The 18,632-nt window shown below is 44.4% G+C and overlaps 1 protein-coding gene and 1 pseudogene across 2 annotated transcripts in view; both read left to right on the forward strand.

Annotated features, from left to right (window-relative positions):
• The window catches only part of F5 (coagulation factor V), a 303,846-nt gene extending 295,857 nt beyond the window's left edge, over window positions 1-7,989 (forward strand). For both annotated transcript variants that reach the window (XM_063955643.1, XM_063955644.1), the window contains one exon: window positions 7,514-7,989. In XM_063955643.1, the coding sequence (XP_063811713.1) occupies window positions 7,514-7,657 (144 nt within the window). In that variant the 3' untranslated portion in view covers window positions 7,658-7,989. The remainder of the gene's footprint in view (window positions 1-7,513) is intronic.
• A 4,333-nt stretch (window positions 7,990-12,322) lies between these two features.
• Window positions 12,323-12,442, forward strand: LOC135051539 (5S ribosomal RNA; annotated as a pseudogene).
• Window positions 12,443-18,632: the final 6,190 nt, after the last annotated feature.

Genomic DNA, 18,632 nt, shown 5'->3' on the forward strand with positions numbered 1-18,632 from the left:
GGGAAAAGTGGGAGTCATCTCCCAATGTGGACAAGGCTCTATCACGACTGTCCAAGAAGGTGGCGCTTCCGTCTCCTGACACTGCTGCCTTTAAGGACCCTGCGGATCGTAAGCAGGAAACGACCTTAAAATCAATTGATGTCACTACGGGTGCACTGCTCAGACCTCCCGTGGCGTCGGCATGGGTGAGTAGTGCTATTGGTAAGTGGGCAGATAATTTGGCATCTGACATGGATACCCTGGATAGGGATAACATTCTTTTGACTCTCGGTTATATCAGGGACGCTGCAGCTTACCTAAAGGATGCGGCGAGGGATATTGGCCTCTTGGGATCAAGGGCCAATGCCATGGCAGTCTCGGCCAGGAGAGCGCTGTGGATTCATCAATGGAATGCTGATGCCGACTCTAAGAAAGCTATGGATGATCTCCCATATAAAGGTAGTGTCTTGTTTGGTGACGGCCTCGCTGACCTGGTGTCTACAGCTACAGCGGGTAAGTCATCCTTTCTTCCTTATGTTCCTGCACAACAGAAAAAGACGCCCCATTATCAGATGCAGTCCTTTCGGCCTAATAAATACAAAAAAGGAAGAGGGTCGTCCTTCCTTGCCTCTAAAGGTAGAGGAAGGGGAAAAAGGTCGCCTGCTGTACCAGGCTCCCAGGACCAGAAGTCCTCCCCGGCTTCTGCCAAGTCCACCGCATGACGCTGGGGCTCCTCTACGGGAGTCTGTACCGGTGGGGGCGCGTCTCCGACTCTTCAGTCAGGTCTGGTTTCACTTGGGCCTGGATCCTTGGGTGTTAGACATAGTGTCCCAAGGGTACAAACTGGAGTTTCAGGAGGTGCCCCCCCACCGAATTTTTTAATCAGCCTTGCCAGTTTCTATCCCAGAAAGGGAAGTAGTGAGTGCTGCGATACAAAAGCTGTGTCAACAGCGTGTCATTGTCACTGTAACCCCGTCTCAACGGGGAGAAGGGTTTCATTTGAGCCTCTTTGTCGTACCAAAGCCGGATGGCTCGGTCAGACCGATCCTGAACCTAAAACCCCTCAATCTGTATTCGAAAACTTTCAAGTTCAAGATGGAATCTCTTCGAGCAGTTATCTCCAGTCTGGAAGGGGGGGGATTTTATGGCGTCAGTCAACATAAAAGATGCCTACTTACATGTCCCAATATATCCTCCACATCAAGCTTTCCTGAGGTTTGCGGTTCAGGATTGTCATTACCAATTTCAGACGTTGCCGTCTGGTCTTTCCACGGCCCCGAGGGCCTTCACCAAAGTAATGGCGGAAATGATGTTACTCCTACGCAAGCAGGGTGTCACAATTATCCCGTACCTGGACGATCTCCTGATAAAGGCAGATCAAAGGAGCAATTGCTAAGAAACGTGGCACTCTCCCTGACAGTTCTGCAACAACATGGTTGGATTCTAAATTTGCCAAAGTCACAGCTGATTCCGACAACTCGGCTGTCTTTCTTGGGCATGATCCTGGACACGGGACTGCAGAGAGTGTTTCTCCCAGCGGAAAAAGCTCTGGAAATCCAGACCATGGTCAAGGAGATCCTGAAACCGGCAAGAGTATCGATTCATCAATGCACTCGGGTGCTGGGGAAGATGGTTGCAGCTTACGAAGCCATTCCGTTTGGCAGGTTTCATGCCCGGGTATATCAGTGGGACCTGTTGGACTAGTGGTCCAGGTCTCACCTGCACATGCACCGGAAAATAAGTCTATCTTCCAGGACCAGAATATCTCTCCTGTGGTGGCTTCAAAGTTCTCACCTCCTAGAGGGACGCAGGTTCGGGATCCAGGATTGGGTCCTGGTGACCACGGATGCAAGTCTCCGAGGCTGGGGAGCAGTCACACAAGGAAAAAATTTCCAGGGAAAATGGTCAAGCCAGGAAGCTTGTCTGCACATAAACGTTCTGGAATTAAGAGCCATCTACAATGGCCTTCTGCAAGCGGAACACTTTCTTCGAGGTCTACCTGTCCTGATTCAGTCGGACAAAGTAACAGCGGTGGTGTACATAAACCGCCAGGGCGGAACAAAGAGCAGAGCGGCGATGGCGGAGGCCACAAAAGTTCTCCGCTGGGCGAAAAAGCATGTAAGCGCTCTGTCAGCGGTCTTCCTTCCGGGCGTGGACAACTGGGAAGCAGACTTCCTCAGCAGACACGATCTCCATCCAGGAGAGTGGGGTCTTCATCAAGAGGTTTTTGCAGAAGTGACAAGTCGTTGGGGAATTCCTCAAATAGACATGATGGCGTCTCGCCTCAACAGGAAGCTTCAGAGATATTGTTCCAGGTCGAGGGACCCTCAAGCCAGTGCAGTGGACGACCTGGTCACTCCGTGGGTGTTTCAGTCGGTATATGTGTTCCCTCCACTTCCACTCATTCCAAAAGTGTTGAGGATCATAAGAAGAACAAGGGTTCAGGCGGTACTCATTGTTCCAGATTGACCACGGAGGGCCTGGTATCCGGATCTTCAGGAATTGCTCATAGAAGATCCCTGGCCTCTTCCTCTCAGAGAGGATCTGTTACTGCAGGGGCCGTGTGTCTTCCAGGACTTACCGCGGTTGCGTTTGACAGCGTGGAGGTTGAACGCCAAATCCTAGCTCGAAAGGGTATTCCCGGGGAAGTCATCCCCACTCTCCTTAAGGCTAGCAAAGAGGTCACGGCGAAGCATTATCACCGTCATTGGAGAAAGTATGTGTCTTGGTGTGAAGCCAAGAAGGCTCCTACGGAGGAGTTTCAGCTGGGTCGTTTCCTCTATTTTTTGCAGGCAGGCGTGGATGCAGGCCTGAAATTAGGTTCCATTAAAGTGCAGATTTCGGCTTTATCTATTTTCTTTCAAAAAGAATTGGCCACCCTTCGAGAGGTTCAGACTTTCGTGAAGGGAGTCCTGCACATCCATCCTCCGTTTGTGCCACCCGTGGCACCATGGGATCTTGACGTGGTGTTGCAATTTCTTATGTCTCACTGGTTTGAACCTTTGCGAAAGGTTGAGTTGAAATTTCTCACTTGGAAAGTGGTCATGCTTTTGGCCTTGGCGTCCGCAAGACGGGTGTCGGAATTGGCGGCTTTGTCTCACAAGAGCCCCTATTTGATTTTCCATGTGAATAGAGCGGAATTGAGAACTCGTCAACAATTTCTGCCGAAGGTGGTTTCTTCGTTTCACATAAACCAACCTATTGTGGTGCCTGTGGCTGCGGATGCCTTGGCTATGTCAAAATCTCTCGATGTAGTTAGAGCTTTGAAAATGTATGTCGCCAGAACGGCTCAAATTAGGAAATCAGAGGCTCTGTTTGTCCTATATGCTCCCAACAAAATTGGGGCTCCTGCTTCCAAGCAGACTATTGCGCGCTGGATCTGTAATACGATTCGGCATGCTCATTCTACGGCTGGATTGCCGTAGCCGAAGTCAGTGAAAGCCCATTCTACCAGAAAGGTGGGCTCATCTTGGGCGGCTGCCCGAGGAGTCTCGGCGCTTCAACTTTGCCGAGCAGCTACGTGGTCGGGTTCAAACACTTTTGCTAAGTTCTACAAGTTTGATACCCTGGCGGATGAGGACCTAATGTTTGATCAATCAGTGCTGCAAAGTCGTCCGCACTCTCCCGCCCGGTCTGGAGCTTTGGTATAGACCCCATGGTCCTTTTGGAGTCCCCAGCATCCTCTAGGACGTAAGAGAAAATAGGATTTTAATACCTACCGGTAAATCCTTTTCTCCTAGTCCGTAGAGAATGCTGGGCGCCCGTCCCAGTGCGGACTGTTTTTTGCAGTTGTAATGATAGTTATTGCTTCTGTTACACGAAGGTTGTGTATCGGTTATGTTCAGCTGGTTGCTGTTTTTAGTTCATGCTGTTAACTGGTATTGCTTAAAAGCCATGTTGTACGGTGTGTTGTGGTGTGAGCTGGTGTATTTCTCACCCTTGGTTAACAAAAATCCTTTTCCTTGAAATTTCCGTCTCCCTGGGCACAGTTCCTATAACTGAGGTATGGAGGAGGGGCATAGAGGGAGGAGCCAGTTCACACCCATTCAAAGTCTTATAGTGTGCCCATGTCTCCTGCGGATCCCATCTATACGCCATGGTCCTTTTGGAGTCCCCAGCATCCTCTACGGACTAGGAGAAAAGGATTTACCGGTAGGTATTAAAATCCTATTTTTTTTAACAAGTTTATTTGTGGTTTTATATATAAAAACATATACAGATATACACATATGGATATGGTGGATAAAAAATGGGGAAAGAGGAAAAAAGGGAAATCCCCCAAAACATACCAACGACATATATACCAGACTGACATCTACAATTATAAATATGTTGAAATGGATTAACCCAGGAGATGTGAGGCCAGGGTAAAGCAATAACCAGGGGCCTGGTAGAGGGAAAGTACCATGTATCAACATATAAAACCAGGCGTATCAACAACAACAACAAAAACATAGGTAAGCTTAAGATACCAAATTGGAGAGGAAAAGGGACACAGAGAAGAGATAAGAAGGCAAACAATAAGAAAAAAGAAAGAAGTCGAAAGAAATGGTAAGAGGGAAGTGAGAAAAAAAACCTAGAAAGAGGTAGAGGCCTAGTTCGGGTCAATATTATAGACATAGGTTAAAAACAATATGAAATGTAGATGGCTACTCCCTGTAGAAGTTGGGAAAAAGATATCGTAGCAAAAGGTCTGAAAACCCCAAATGCAAGGGGGTAGAGTTATTATATAAAAAACAATTACACCAGACCCCAGACCGTAAGGAACTTATGGAAGGGTATTGTGCAGGTAAGCTGATATTTTCTCCATGGCTGCCACGTGCCAGATTTTATTCAATGTTGTTGGCGGGAAGGAGGATCAATACATTTCCATTGTTTAGCAATTAAACAAAGGGGCCGCATTTAAGATGTGCATAGAGAGCTTGTCTGCACCCTTATTTAGGTCCTCTATCGGGCAGCCAAGGAGAATAGACTAGGGCAATTTGCTATTGGTACGTGGAGAACCTGAGAAAGAACATGGGAAACATCATCCCAAAACCGATCTTGGGACATGACCACCAGATATGTAAATAGGTGCCCTCTTCACCACAACCTCTCCAACATCGGTCTGAGGCAGAACTATACATTTTACGTAGACAGGAAGGCACTAGGTACCACCTATAGTAGATCTTGTAAGCATTTTCTTAAATTAAGGAGGAGATAGAGGTTTTAGAGACCCTCTTGCGTATGACGGTCCAGGACTCATCTGGTGGATTACCCAGATCTCTTATCCATTGGAGCTCATGATTTGGGGTATCTGGAAGCTTAGCCTGAAGTAGGTAATTGTGCAGTGCCGAGATGACCCCCTTACGTAGAGGATGAATTAAGCTAAGAGACTTGACTAAGGTCAGTAGTCTGATGACTGTGCTAGGAGTTAAGGAGTAAAAAAAAATGACGAATTTGGATGTACGTAAAATAGTTAATAGAATCTGTAGAGAATCCAGAGAGGCACAACAGTCTGAATCAAATGAATCATATATAACTCTAATGCCTCCATCCGACCATGGGGAAAAGCGTCTTTGGTTGAATCCAGGAGGAAATGTGAGATTATGCCATAGGGGAGTGATGGGAGACGGGTTGGAGGTAATATCAAAGTGGGTTTTGCAATAATCCGATATTGATCAGGTAAAGACAATGACAGGGTGTGAACGCGCAATTGCAGGCCTAACCGAGGGGGCTAATCCTATAATAGAGGACATTGAAGGAAAGTTACATGAGTTAGCCTCCACTGATACCCACATAGGGCTTTGAGAGGATGCGAACCAGGCTATTGCCTGGCTGGGATGAGTTGCATAGTAACAGAACTTGACATCAGGAAACCCATTTCCTCCATTGGAGGTGGGACATATTAGGGTTGTAAAGCTAATACGGGGAGGTTTGAGCCTCCAGACAAATTGCACAAACCATTTATGCAGTTGTACCAGGGAAGATCTGGGGACCTGAACAGGGAGAGTTTGGAAAAGGTAAAGCAATCAAGGTAAGATATTCATTTTAAGTGCCAAAATTCTGCCCAACTAGGAAATTATGAGGTCACGCCAGCGAAAAAGGTCCAACTTAATAGCCCTAAACAGAGGGGCAAAGTTAGCTGTATAGAGAGTATCGTACTGACCTGTTATGTAAACACCTAAGTATTTAATCTTAGAGGAACGCCATGCAAATTTGTAGTTATAATGTAGAAGACTGGCGGTGTTAAATTAAGAGCTAAAGCTTGTGTTTTGGATTAGTTTATCTTATAACCCGATATGGTGCCATAGACGTCTAATGCCCGAAAAAGACTAGGGAAGGATGTATGGGGAGACGTTAGGGTGAGGAGGACATCATCCGCAAACAATGATATCTTATATTCCTCAGAACCCAAGGTCACACCTCTGACATCCTGATTAAGGCGTATGTGAGCAGCGAGTGGTTCGATAACCATAGCAAAGATCAAGGGTGACAAAGGGCACCTCTGTCTAGTACCATTTAGAAGGGTCATTTTTTATTATTGAACACCTAGCTAGCTGCTACATTTTTTAGATACACTATTATATCTATTTTTTATTACTTATTTTTTGTCTTGTTTATACGGAAATATGCTCTGCATGGTGCGGACCAAAGTCATGAGACTGTAGATATTAGAATATGTAGCATATGACTTCAGGCAGCTGACACAGTGGCAAATGGATGGGCCAGCTGTGTGCAGAGTGCATACGGGTATGGCATTTCAGTGTAAGTAGAAGGAAACTCTCAAAGTAAAGTACAGGGTGGTCCATAAGTGTGGAAATGAAAAGGAAATGAGTAAAGAAATATTGAACCAGTGTCTATCTTCAAGATGGCCGCCATACTGGTGATGTGTAGACACCAGATTAATATTTCCTTACGCATTTCCTGTTTATGAGGGTGTTTCCACACTTTTGGACCACCCTGTATATACTGTATGTTAGATGTACTCCACTAGAGTGTGTATCTTACAAAGTAAAGAAACTTGGGGTTCAGTAATGAAAATTAAGTGTTATTAATTTAAATATATAAAATCCACAAAATTTACCTAGCAAACCATTCACATATTACCACTAATGATCTGATAGTCTGTATTATTGTTTTACCCAAGAGAAATGTACAGGGATCATAATCTACTATTGGGGACAACATTACATTGAGAAGGATTAAATGTAAATGTCTCCCACTGCTAACTAAACAACCTCAAATAGCTGCAACAAATCAGTGACTGATATTTAAATATGTGTGTAATTCTGGCTGTCACATTATGTATCAGAAGGGGCGATACCTTCCGGCCACTAGAGTTCTGTCAGTTAAGGGCAGAGCAGTATTCTGAATCACTACTAAAGCTGACACAGCTGCTTCAAGTGAAAGAAAGCTAGCCTCTGATTGGAGGAGCATCTGCTGCATTTTATAATGTCAGAAATTGTTAAGAACGTTGTAGTAATGACTCTATTTAATGGATCACTGAAAAATCTCACCTTTCTTTATGCTAAATATTGTATTTTCATTTCAGATATTCAAAGGAAATAGGAACAATTTTGGACATGGCAAGAATGAGTTCAATCCACCAATTTATTCACAATACCTGAGGATTATTCCAAAAAGTTGGAATCAATGTATTGTTATGAGACTAGAAATCTATGGCTGTGACATATAAATACTTTGCACTGATTTGGAACATTGTGATGGATTTTTATACCATTAGTTTGATTTGAAATTATGGAAGTGTTTTTTATTCCACAGAGAAATCAGATAAACATTTGTCTTGCTGATGAGTGGTACTAAAGTTCAGGGATTGTTTTGGCAGTTCAGACACAATAGGGTATTGAAACTATGCTTCTTGATAGTTTATTATTTATACCATTGCTTCTGCAATATGTTAGTTATTATTATATAACTGCTTCTCTCTACCAGGAAAAAACTCATATTAACCATTTACTATTTCACTTTGCTTTTCTACAAATAAACAGTTTTACTTTGTATAATAAATTTTTGTTACTGCTTTGTGTAATTTTTACAACATAGAAAAATAAATTTTTACAAACAAAATTACAAAATTGTTCTACCATTACAATGTTGATAAAAGTGTACTTGTGACTACATGTTGTTATATTCACATGTCAGGTTGTCATGTCTCTGATTGGCCAGGAGCATATGATTGACAGGGGCAAATGTGGGGCTTTCCTTAGGGAGTGGGCAGTTGCACGAGAAAACTAATATACCTTTGAAGAGTCCCACTGGGAATATGGGGGTCTGTTTACTAAGCCTTGGATGGAGACAAAGTGGACGAAGATAAAGTACCAGCCAATCACCTCCTGACTGTCATTTTTCAAACCCAGCCTGTGACATGGCAGTTAGAAGCTGATTGGCTGGGACTTTATCTCCATCCAAGGCTTAGTAAATAGACCCCATGGCTTGGGACCACCTTTCCCAATCAATTGCAGGTTTACCTTGAGACATTTTATTATAATCAGGTCTCTATATTTGCACCTCTTAAGGCAAAACATTGACTTCCTGTGACACATTATGATGAGTCATTAACCACATACCTAGAAGTGGTTCCAGGTGCTGATGTAGGAGTCAGCTGGTGGCAGGGAATTAGCCTAATAAAATGCAGTAGGAGGAGTCAGTAACAGGCAGTTACTGATGGTGAGAGGGGATTCCTATATAAGAATAAATATATACACTTATCGTTGCGCAGTTAGGAATTTCCTTGCAGCCTTTTTGTGTCTTGGAAACGAGCACAAAGTTTGGACAGTGTGCATTAACCTGCTGGAGACGAAGGAGGTGGAGATTGCTTGGATAGTCTGGAAAGCTTTCTGCGGTGGTGCCAAGCTTTCCAGCCCGGTGTAAGCGTCCAGGGTCTTACTGGCACACTGGGGCCGCGGGGCTGGCTTCACAGGCGGCTGGGCAGCGGCGGAGGTGGGCTGTTTTGCGCTGGGTCCAAGGGCAGCGGTAGCGGCGGTGAGGGGGTCCGCTCGTGGCGATGGGACGCTGCGGCAGCGGGTCTCTCTTGCTGAGCTGTTGCTAGGAGACCAGGGGCAGTGTGCTGTGTGGTTATGTAAAAAGGTCTGCATTACTGGGCGCCGCCATATTGGAGACCAAGTTTGAGGCATAGTTCTTGCTTCCTGTTCCTTCCAGCCAATCCCAGGAAACTTCTTCCTATAAAAGGGGGCTGGTTTAGGACAGGAACGCCAGTGCTTCAAGTTACAACCCTGTTGTAGGTGCTTTAGCCCTGTGCTCCCAGGATTCTTGCCATATTCTGGTTACTCCTAATCCTGCTTATCCGGTTCTCAGTTGCTGCTGCAGCCCTGCCATTCCTAACCCGCTATTGCCTGTGGAAACGCTCCTGGAAAACCCGGTCCAGTAAGACCCTTTGGGTACGGTCTGCCTCGGGTCTCCTGCCTCGTCTTTCTAGCCACAGTCCACTGTTCATTGTCTCCAGCCACGTCTCCAACTACCATTCACAGTTCCACAGTTCATTGTCTACAGCCTCATCTTTGAAATCATAGTCCACAGTTCTTTGTCTCCAGCCACATCTTTAATCACCAATCACAGTTCCACAGTTCATTATTTGCAAACCTCGTCTTTCAAGCCACAACCCGCAGTTCCTTGTCTACAACTACGTCTTTAAGTTATCGTTCACCAGCCACAGTTCTCTACCTCAGCCCTGTCCACAAGAACTACAATACACTGACTCTTAGCCCCGCCTATGCTCTTCATTGCCCTTTGACCTATGAGAAGGAACTATATCCAACCCCCTCGTCTTGTTCACCCACAGACAACTACCTCCTTGGGCAAGTCTCAGCTGCCGGATCTCCAAACCTTGCCAGCCGTGACACCCGGGACCAGATCTGATAAATCAGTTAGCCCACCGTAGCACCAAGACATGGTGAGACTCATCCCACACCTCATTTAAGATCCTTCCCAGCATGGTGCAACAGTCAGTTGTATGACATCATTTGTATGGAACCCAGCCTATGGTTCCTAAGAACTTTTCACATGCATTTATATTGTTTTTATTGTAATTCATATGAATAAAACATGTTTTTTAATTAAAACTTGTGTGAGAAATCCAGGAGTTATTCTCAGCGCCTTTAGTGTGTCTATCCTTCATTGCTTAGGGAATTCCTATATCACAGGAGTGATGAAGTAAGCCCACTTGTGTTGCTCAGGAAGATTGACTCCCCATTTTGTACCTGCTGGCGGACTAAGCCCATCGGGTAATAACTCCTCTACACCCACGAGAAAACTTAAATGTTTTATTTATCATCCATTTCTTTGTTCCCTTATATCCATAAAGAACCACCGGGACAGCTAACATAAGCATGCTAAGGCCACTACAAGAGACAATTCCATTCAAAAATGAATCTCCTTACATACAAATCACCTATTAATTTTATACTGTACAAGACATTTACCTATATTCTTTAAGGAGAAAATAGATACCAATCAAGGTTTCTAAATAGGCACTGATAGGTTCGGTTTATCCAAGCAGCTACTAAAAATAGAGATAGTCAGTCCCTCAAACATAAATAAATAGCAATAGGATAGTAGCGCTAATATAACTACATTTATAATAGGTATACTGTATATTAGAAAACATATTTTAAATAGAGATATATATCAGTGAGTATGGGTAGGTAGGGGCTCTGGCGACCAGCTGGTGTTTATATATATATATATAAAAAATATTTAGCGGACTAAAGTAACATATGTAAAGGACAGGATAAAAAACTTTTTTTTGTAAAAGAATAATAACAATTTATTTTGCCAACAGTAAAAAACACTAGCTTTTAGAAAAACTGTTTTTTCACAAAACTACATATATGATAAAAATGTAGTAAAACAGAATATATACTAAAAAGCGGATATATAAAAATATTAAGACATAAATAGAATAAAGGAATTTGTAATTATTAAAAAACAGCTTAACTTAAGATGGAGGGTCATACAGGCAATCCCAACGCGTTTCGTCTATCTGACTTCATCAAGGGGTAGTGATTGAATGTGCAGAGTAAGCTTATATACCTACTGATAAGGGGTTACTATCTGTGACATCACTTCCTGTCAATTAATAATATAAAAGTGCATCATATATATAGTTCAAATTGGTAGCAGAGAAATAATGATGGAGCAATATTAATGGGCCATGGAGAGGCATCCCATGACTTTATATTAAAAAACGAGTTGTGTAAGTACTTTAAAACAGTGTAGTAAACAGTTCTTATTGTTAATGCGCACTTCCGCCACACTTCCTGTGTCGGCGGCTGCGGAGTGCGCATGCGCGGACGCCCCACTTCCGGCATCGCGTCTCGACGAACGGTGGTGTTCAGAGCTTCATGCCCCACTTCCGTCCTTAAAGTTCCGTTGTTTAAGCCCCACTTCCGGTATGCGTGTCCGGAATGACATATGACGCTTCTTCTTGTTAAAAGGCGTCTGGACAGTTCAATGCTTAATCGGCGGCCATTTTAACGGAGTCCCTATAAGCAGACGTGGATTCTCCTTGCATATTGCTTGCTCAGTGACATGGATAAAGAAAAATAAATTACAATTAATGTCAATTCGCCTCGAGTATTTCATTAAGACTGTTATTACATATGTGGCATATAATATGTCCACTTTTAGTCCAAGGCACTATATTATGTTTCTTAATAGTGGTAATTTTATGAGAGTGGTTTTCAAAACAAAGGGGAGGGAGAAACAGACATCTTTGAAATCCAGTTAAATAAATGTATATTATTCATATTCGGAGGATGACCATTTTTCATAATAAACTGGGTGAATTAAAATAAACGTGATACAGTGCATATACGGACATATTTGTATATGCAAGTGCATATACTATGTACATATATCAGGTTTGTACAATTGTATGCATGCACCTATCTGTGCCTTAGTGCCTTAGTGCGTGCCCACTCAGTTCAATGATCATGTGTGTCGTATACGTGGGCCCTAGTTTGACACATTAGTGTTTATTAGACATTTCATCTTGGAACACAACTCAAACCCAGAAGACTTATCCTTTAAAGCAATCGAACACGTACAGATTGGGGAAAGAGGCGGAGATTTGGCGAACAAACTATCTCAAAGAGAAATGTTTTGGATCTACCAGCTCAACACGATGCACCCGGCAGGATTCAATGAGGGTTATGAAATTGCCCCATTCCTATAAGGTCATTAAAAAACTGTCACATCCTTTTTTTTCTTTTTTTCTTCACTCACTTTAATCACATTTAATTTACAAGTGCACTTGTACTCGTGAGCACAATAATAATAAAAATATTTGACACAAGAATGAGTGTTTTTGTTTAAAGCCAATAGATACAGTCATACCACACTGGCTCCACGCCCAAACCCGTCCGATCTTGGAAGCTAAGCAGTGTTGGGCTTTAACAGTACCAAGAGGGAGACCACCTGGGAAGCTAAAGTACTGTAAAAAATTAGGTAATAAACACTAATGTGTCAAACTAGGGCCCACGTATACGACACACATGATCATTGAACTGAGTGGGCACGCACTAAGGCACAGATAGGTGCATGCATACAATTGTACAAACCTGATATATGTACATAGTATATGCACTTGCATATACAAATATGTCCGTATATGCACTGTATCACGTTTATTTTAATTCACCCAGTTTATTATGAAAAATGTTCATCCTCCGAATATGAATAATATACATTTATTTAACTGGATTTCAAAGATGTCTGTTTCTCCCTCCCCTTTGTTTTGAAAACCACTTTTTATAAAATTACCACTATTAAGAAACATAATATAGTGCCTTGGACTAAAAGTGGACATATTATATGCCACATATGTAATAATAGTCTTAATGAAATACTCGAGGCGAATTGACATTAATTGTAATTTATTTTTCTTTATCCATGTCACTGAGCAAGCAATATGCAAGGAGAATCCACGTCTGCTTATAGGGACTCCGTTAAAATGGCCGCCGATTAAGCATTGAACTGTCCAGACGCCTTTTAACAAGAAGAAGCGTCATATGTCATTCCGGACACGCATACCGGAAGTGGGGCTTAAACAACGGAACTTTAAGGACGGAAGTGGGGCATGAAGCTCTGAACACCACCGTTCGTCGAGACGCGATGCCGGAAGTGGGGCGTCCGCGCATGCGCACTCCGCAGCCGCCGACACAGGAAGTGTGGCGGAAGTGCGCATTAACAATAAGAACTGTTTACTACACTGTTTTAAAGTACTTACACAACTCGTTTTTTAATATAAAGTCATGGGATGCCTCTCCATGGCCCATTAATATTGCTCCATCATTATTTCTCTGCTACCAATTTGAACTATATATATATGATACACTTTTATATTATTAATTGACAGGAAGTGATGTCACAGGTAGTAATCCCTTATCAGTAGGTATATAAGCTTACTCTGCACATTCAATCACTACCCCTTGATGAAGTCAGATAGACGAAACGCGTTGGAATTGCCTGTATGACCCTCCATCTTAAGTTAAGCTGTTTTTTAATAATTACAAATTCCTTTATTCTATTTATGTCTTAATATTTTTATATATCCGCTTTTTAGTATATATTCTGTTTTACTACATTTTTATCATATATGTAGTTTTGTGAAAAAACTGTTTTTCTAAAAGCTAGTGTTTTTTACTGTTGGCAAAATAAATTGTTATTATTCTTTTACAAAAAAAAGTTTTTTATCCTGTCCTTTATATATGTTACTTTAGTCCGCTAAATATTTTTTATATATATAAACACCAGCTGGTCGCCAGAGCCCCTACCTACCCATACTCACCTCAATCTTATACAGCATCTTACCAATGCTGAAAATTTTTTAGGGGACGGCTGACACCCTATTATTTATAAGGGAGTGTTTTTTACATATAAATATATATTTTATATTTTTAGGTGTTGTTTTCCCTCACACGTGGCGCTATACTCCTATTTTTTATATATAGAGATATATATCATTGAATGGATTAAAAAAGAAAGTTTAATAATACAAAATACAAATAAAAAGTACATGCTTAAATTCATATATTTTAATTAAGAACAAAATGCCTGACCCTACCTAGTATCCATGCATGTAGTATAAGTACAAAACCAGTTCATGTAGGCCTGTTCTCAAGGGTTCCTCCAGAATCAGTTATAATGGAGGCCTTTATTTAATATTAAGGCCTGTCCAATAGCCAAGTAATTATCATACGCTTTCACCGATAGAGAGGTAATACCTTGAGCATATGTCCTTTACAACGAAAAGCTGGAGCCATTAAGTGGTTACGGTGTTTGGAGTCAGCACAGTCCAAAAGAAGTGCTGGATTTAGATGGAAGGGTCCCAGGTTGGCTGTAGGATGTTTACCAATCCGGACGCTGGTACTGGCTTTTCTGCTGCGGGGTACACTGGGCTCCACAGGGAATGACATTGGGGTGTAGAGTAGGATCTTGATCCGAGGCACCAACAGGCTCAAAGCTTTGACCTTCTTCCCAGAATGCCTGGCGCTGCCTCCTCTATCACTCCGCCTCCGTGCACAGGAGCTCAGTTTTGTAGTTGGCGCCATGCAGTAAGCCGGCATACAATAGGGGGGCTGCTCCAGCAGCCCTGAGAAGAAGCTTTTAAAAGAAAAATGAAGACTTCAAGGACTGCAGCAGAGGCACTGTCTGTGTTAGATGTCAGTCAGAAATCTCCTGCTGCAGCTCCATCACCTCCCCCAGCGGCGCTGTATACTCCCGCGCCCTGGTTGTTGGGTACTTACAGCGGAGGCTCCGTTTTTCTTCCAGCTAGTCACACACACGACCGCTGTTCTCCTGGATCGCGTGGCCGCACTCAGGGAGGAGGTAAGTGGGTCCCCCCGGCGGGACCTGCTGTAAATCGTGATCTTGCGCGGTCGTTGGGAGGCGGGCCGTGCGCGCTGGCATGGACACTGTGGTAGTACAGGGACCCCACTAGACCACCAGGGCAAAGGCACAGGTCGGTTTTCTCTCATAAACCGTTTATATAAGCCCAAAGTACCCGGTGGTGAAGTCCAGCAGGGGGATAAGGCTCTGACCTGTAGCCCCAGCCCCAGGGCGCCATTTAGAGTAAATGTTCCCGCCCTGGAGCTGCATATCTCTCTCTCCCTCACTCTGTGTCAGCGTTTGGGCGCCATTAGGCCAAGCTGAGCTGATCCTGGGACTGTTTGGGCAAATCCTCCTCTGTAAAGCCGCCTGCATGTCAGCGCTGTGCATTTTACAGGACACTTAAGTATTCTACATGTCTGTTGACAGTGTTAGTTAAGAAAGAGTGCATTTAGTCAGGGTTATATAGTACAAGTACCCTGTGATATACATCCAGTCTTTACTGTGCATTGTTATATCTATTACATACATTGTTATATACATAGTACTACTCTGTATTGCCAGTCCAGTGCATTTTTATTGCATGTCATAATTTCTGCATTGTACAGTGTGACTATGTGTATGTGCATATAGCTGCTGTGTGACCTCCATTTCGTGCATCTCACTCAGATTGCTATCCCTATATTCTATAACCTCAGGGGGCTAAGTGCGTCGAGTTTATCATTTAATATAGGTAGTTCACAGGATATACTTAGTGTGTATTTTTCTCTGTGATTTTTAGTCACGATATACCTCTTGAATTCCCTGTTTGTGCTGATACACTACACAGGGGGTTCTTGTCAGGCATTGTGCTGCTGATATTGTACTGTGTTGCCTTGCATTGAGCTTTCGGATATGTCAGCTACAAAGGGCAATGGTGCTGAGGCTGATCCCACATTGCGTAGTGGTGACGCTGCAGACACATTTGAGGAAAACATAGCAGCTGAGGGTTCAGGTTCTGGGGGATCCTTACCCCCAAGTGGGACTGTAGCAAAGGGGGTTCAAAATGACTCAACTTGGGGTACCTTCTCCACGCTATTGAATACGCTGGTAACTAGAATAACGCCCCCTATGGGACCTCCTGTGCCGGTACAACCGCTTATGGTCCGCTTATGGGCAGATCAACTGTCTGCTCAGTTACAGCAGTTGAACCAATCACTGACTACTCAGAAGTCTAACCCTCGCCCGCCTAAGACCAAGGGGTCCTCTAAACGGGCCATTACTTCCTCACAATCCACCAACGTCCCAGACTCCTCGTCTGATGAGGATGGCGTTTATACTGACCCCACAGATTCTGATTCCGACGATTCTGATGGGGAATATGTTTCACAGGTGGATGTTCCTGACTTGTTGGATGCTATCAGGCCCATTCTTCAAATAACTGATAATCCGGAGCCTGATGCTGCCCCTAAGAAACCGGACAGGTTTAAACTAATCAGAAAGGGGTTAAAAAAGTTTTACCTCATTCTGACCATTTAGTTGAAATACGTCAGGAATCCTGGGAAAATCCAGGAAAGAAATTCACGCCTCACAAGAAGATGCTCGCTCGCTACCCCCTCGCAGCGGAGCCAAGTAAAAATTGGGAAACACCCCCACTAGTGGATTCGCAGGTGGCGTGGCTGGTGGTATCCTCAGCTCTGCCAGTAACTACCGTCACGTCTCTGAAAGAACCGACGGATAAGCATGTGAAAGGTTGTTTAAGGGCAATTTACACCCTAAATGGTGCTGCGCATAGGCCCATCATTGCAGCGACATGGGCCGCAGAGGCTGTTGAAGCGTGGGCTCAGGAGCTGGAGGCAGAGTTGCTTTCCAACGCGTCTGATCATGCTAGACAATGTCTGTCTTATATTGTCACAGCTTCTCATTACATTAAGGAGGCAGCTTCTGATGCCGGTATTCTGGCGGCAAGGCTTCTACCACGTCCATTTTGGCTCGCCGGATTCTCTGGTTACAGTCCTGGTTTGTGGATCTGGACTCTAAGAAAACCCTGGAGGTACTCCCTTTTAAGGGAGACATTCTTTTCGGAGAAGACCTCAACAAGATAGTGGCTGACTTAGCTTCTGCTAAAACAGCATGTCTACCTAGTACTGCTCCTTCGGTGCCGAAGGCTAAGAGTTCTCAATTTCGCTCCTTTCGACCTTCAGGGAAAGCAAAAGGTCTGGCGTACCCGAAATAGGTACGCACTTCCAAACCCAATAAGCCTTAACCCAAACGGGCCTGGGCTGCCCGTCAGCCTGCTTCCAAAACTGACAAGCCTGCCGCATGATGGGGCGGGCCTCCCACTGGGGGATCCCAGGGTGGGGGGCTGACTTCTAGGGTATACCCAGGAATGGTTGAGGACCACTTCCGATGGCTGGGTACGGGAAGTCGTTACTCGAGGTTATGCCGTATCCTTCAAGAATCGTCCCCCTCATCGATTTTGCCTGACAGACGTCCCTTTAGATCAGGTGAAAGCAAAAACTCTTCATTCGGTGGTACAGTCCCTCCTGAACACAGGAGTGGTAGTACAGGTGCCTCTGGCTCAGAGAAGCAAGGGGTACTATTCACCGCTGTTCCTAGTCCCGAAACCGAACGGGTCCTCCCGGCCCATTCTCAACCTCAAGTCCTTGAACAAATTTGTGAGGGTCTCCAAGTTTCGTATGGAAACTCTTTGCTTTATTGTTCTGGCATTGGAACCTGATTATATGGTCTCCTTGGACATACAGGATGCTTACCTGCATATTCCCATTGCAGTGTCGCATCTGCAATACCTGAGGTTTGCGGTTGGCAACCTCCATTACCAATTTCGGGCGTTACCTTTTGGTTTGACCATGGCTTTGCAAGTTTTCACCAAGGTCATAGTGGTAATGACAGCTGTACTCCGCCGTCAAGGGATCAGGACCCTACCATACCTGGATGACTTGTTGGTCCTGGCAAATTCCCCAGAAATTCTCCTACGTCATCTGGATCTGACTATCCAGTTTCTGCAAGCCCACAGGTGGCTCATCAACTGGAAGAAATATTCCCTGGTCCCTGCTCAGAGCATGATGCACCTGCGGGCGATGTTGGATACTCACAACCAGCGGTTGTTCTTGTCTCAGGAGAAAGTCCTGAAGATTCAGGACAGGATTCGATGCTTCCTATCTCGTCCGCAAGTGTCGATACATTCGGCAATGCAAGTGCTAGGTCTCATGGTGTCGGCTTTCGACATGGTGGTTCGCTCAATCCCATTCCCGCCCTCTGCAGAAGCTAATTCTTGGCAAGTGGGACGACCTGCCTCACTGGATCAGGTCTCAAATGATCTCCTTGTCTCCGGAGGTCCGTCTGTCACTGACCTGGTGGCTTCAGGACCAATGATTGAGCAGGGGTCGTCCCTTTTGGATCTCCAACTGGGTCCTTCTGACGACGGATGCCAGTCTGAGAGGTTGAGGCGTGGTGTTGGAGCAACACTCCCTTCAGATAAACATTCTGGAATTGCGGACAGTGTTCAACTCGTTGAAGTTGGCCCAGCATTTAATACAGAACAGACCTGTTCAAGTACAGTTGGACAACGCCACCACGGTGGCATACATCAATCATCAAGGCGGCACACGAAGCCGCATGGCAATGAGGGAAGTATCACGGTTTCTTCAGTGGGCAGAACGCCATCTGCCAGCCATATCGGCAGTGTTCATTCCGGGGGTCCTAAATTGGGAAGTGGACTTTCTCAGTCATCAGGACATACACACCGGAGAGTGGAGCCTCAATCCAGAAGTGTTTCAACTCCTCGTGGACAGGTGGGGCTT

The sequence above is a fragment of the Pseudophryne corroboree genome, chromosome 2, assembly GCF_028390025.1.
Source record: "Pseudophryne corroboree isolate aPseCor3 chromosome 2, aPseCor3.hap2, whole genome shotgun sequence".
NCBI lineage: Eukaryota > Metazoa > Chordata > Amphibia > Anura > Myobatrachidae > Pseudophryne > Pseudophryne corroboree.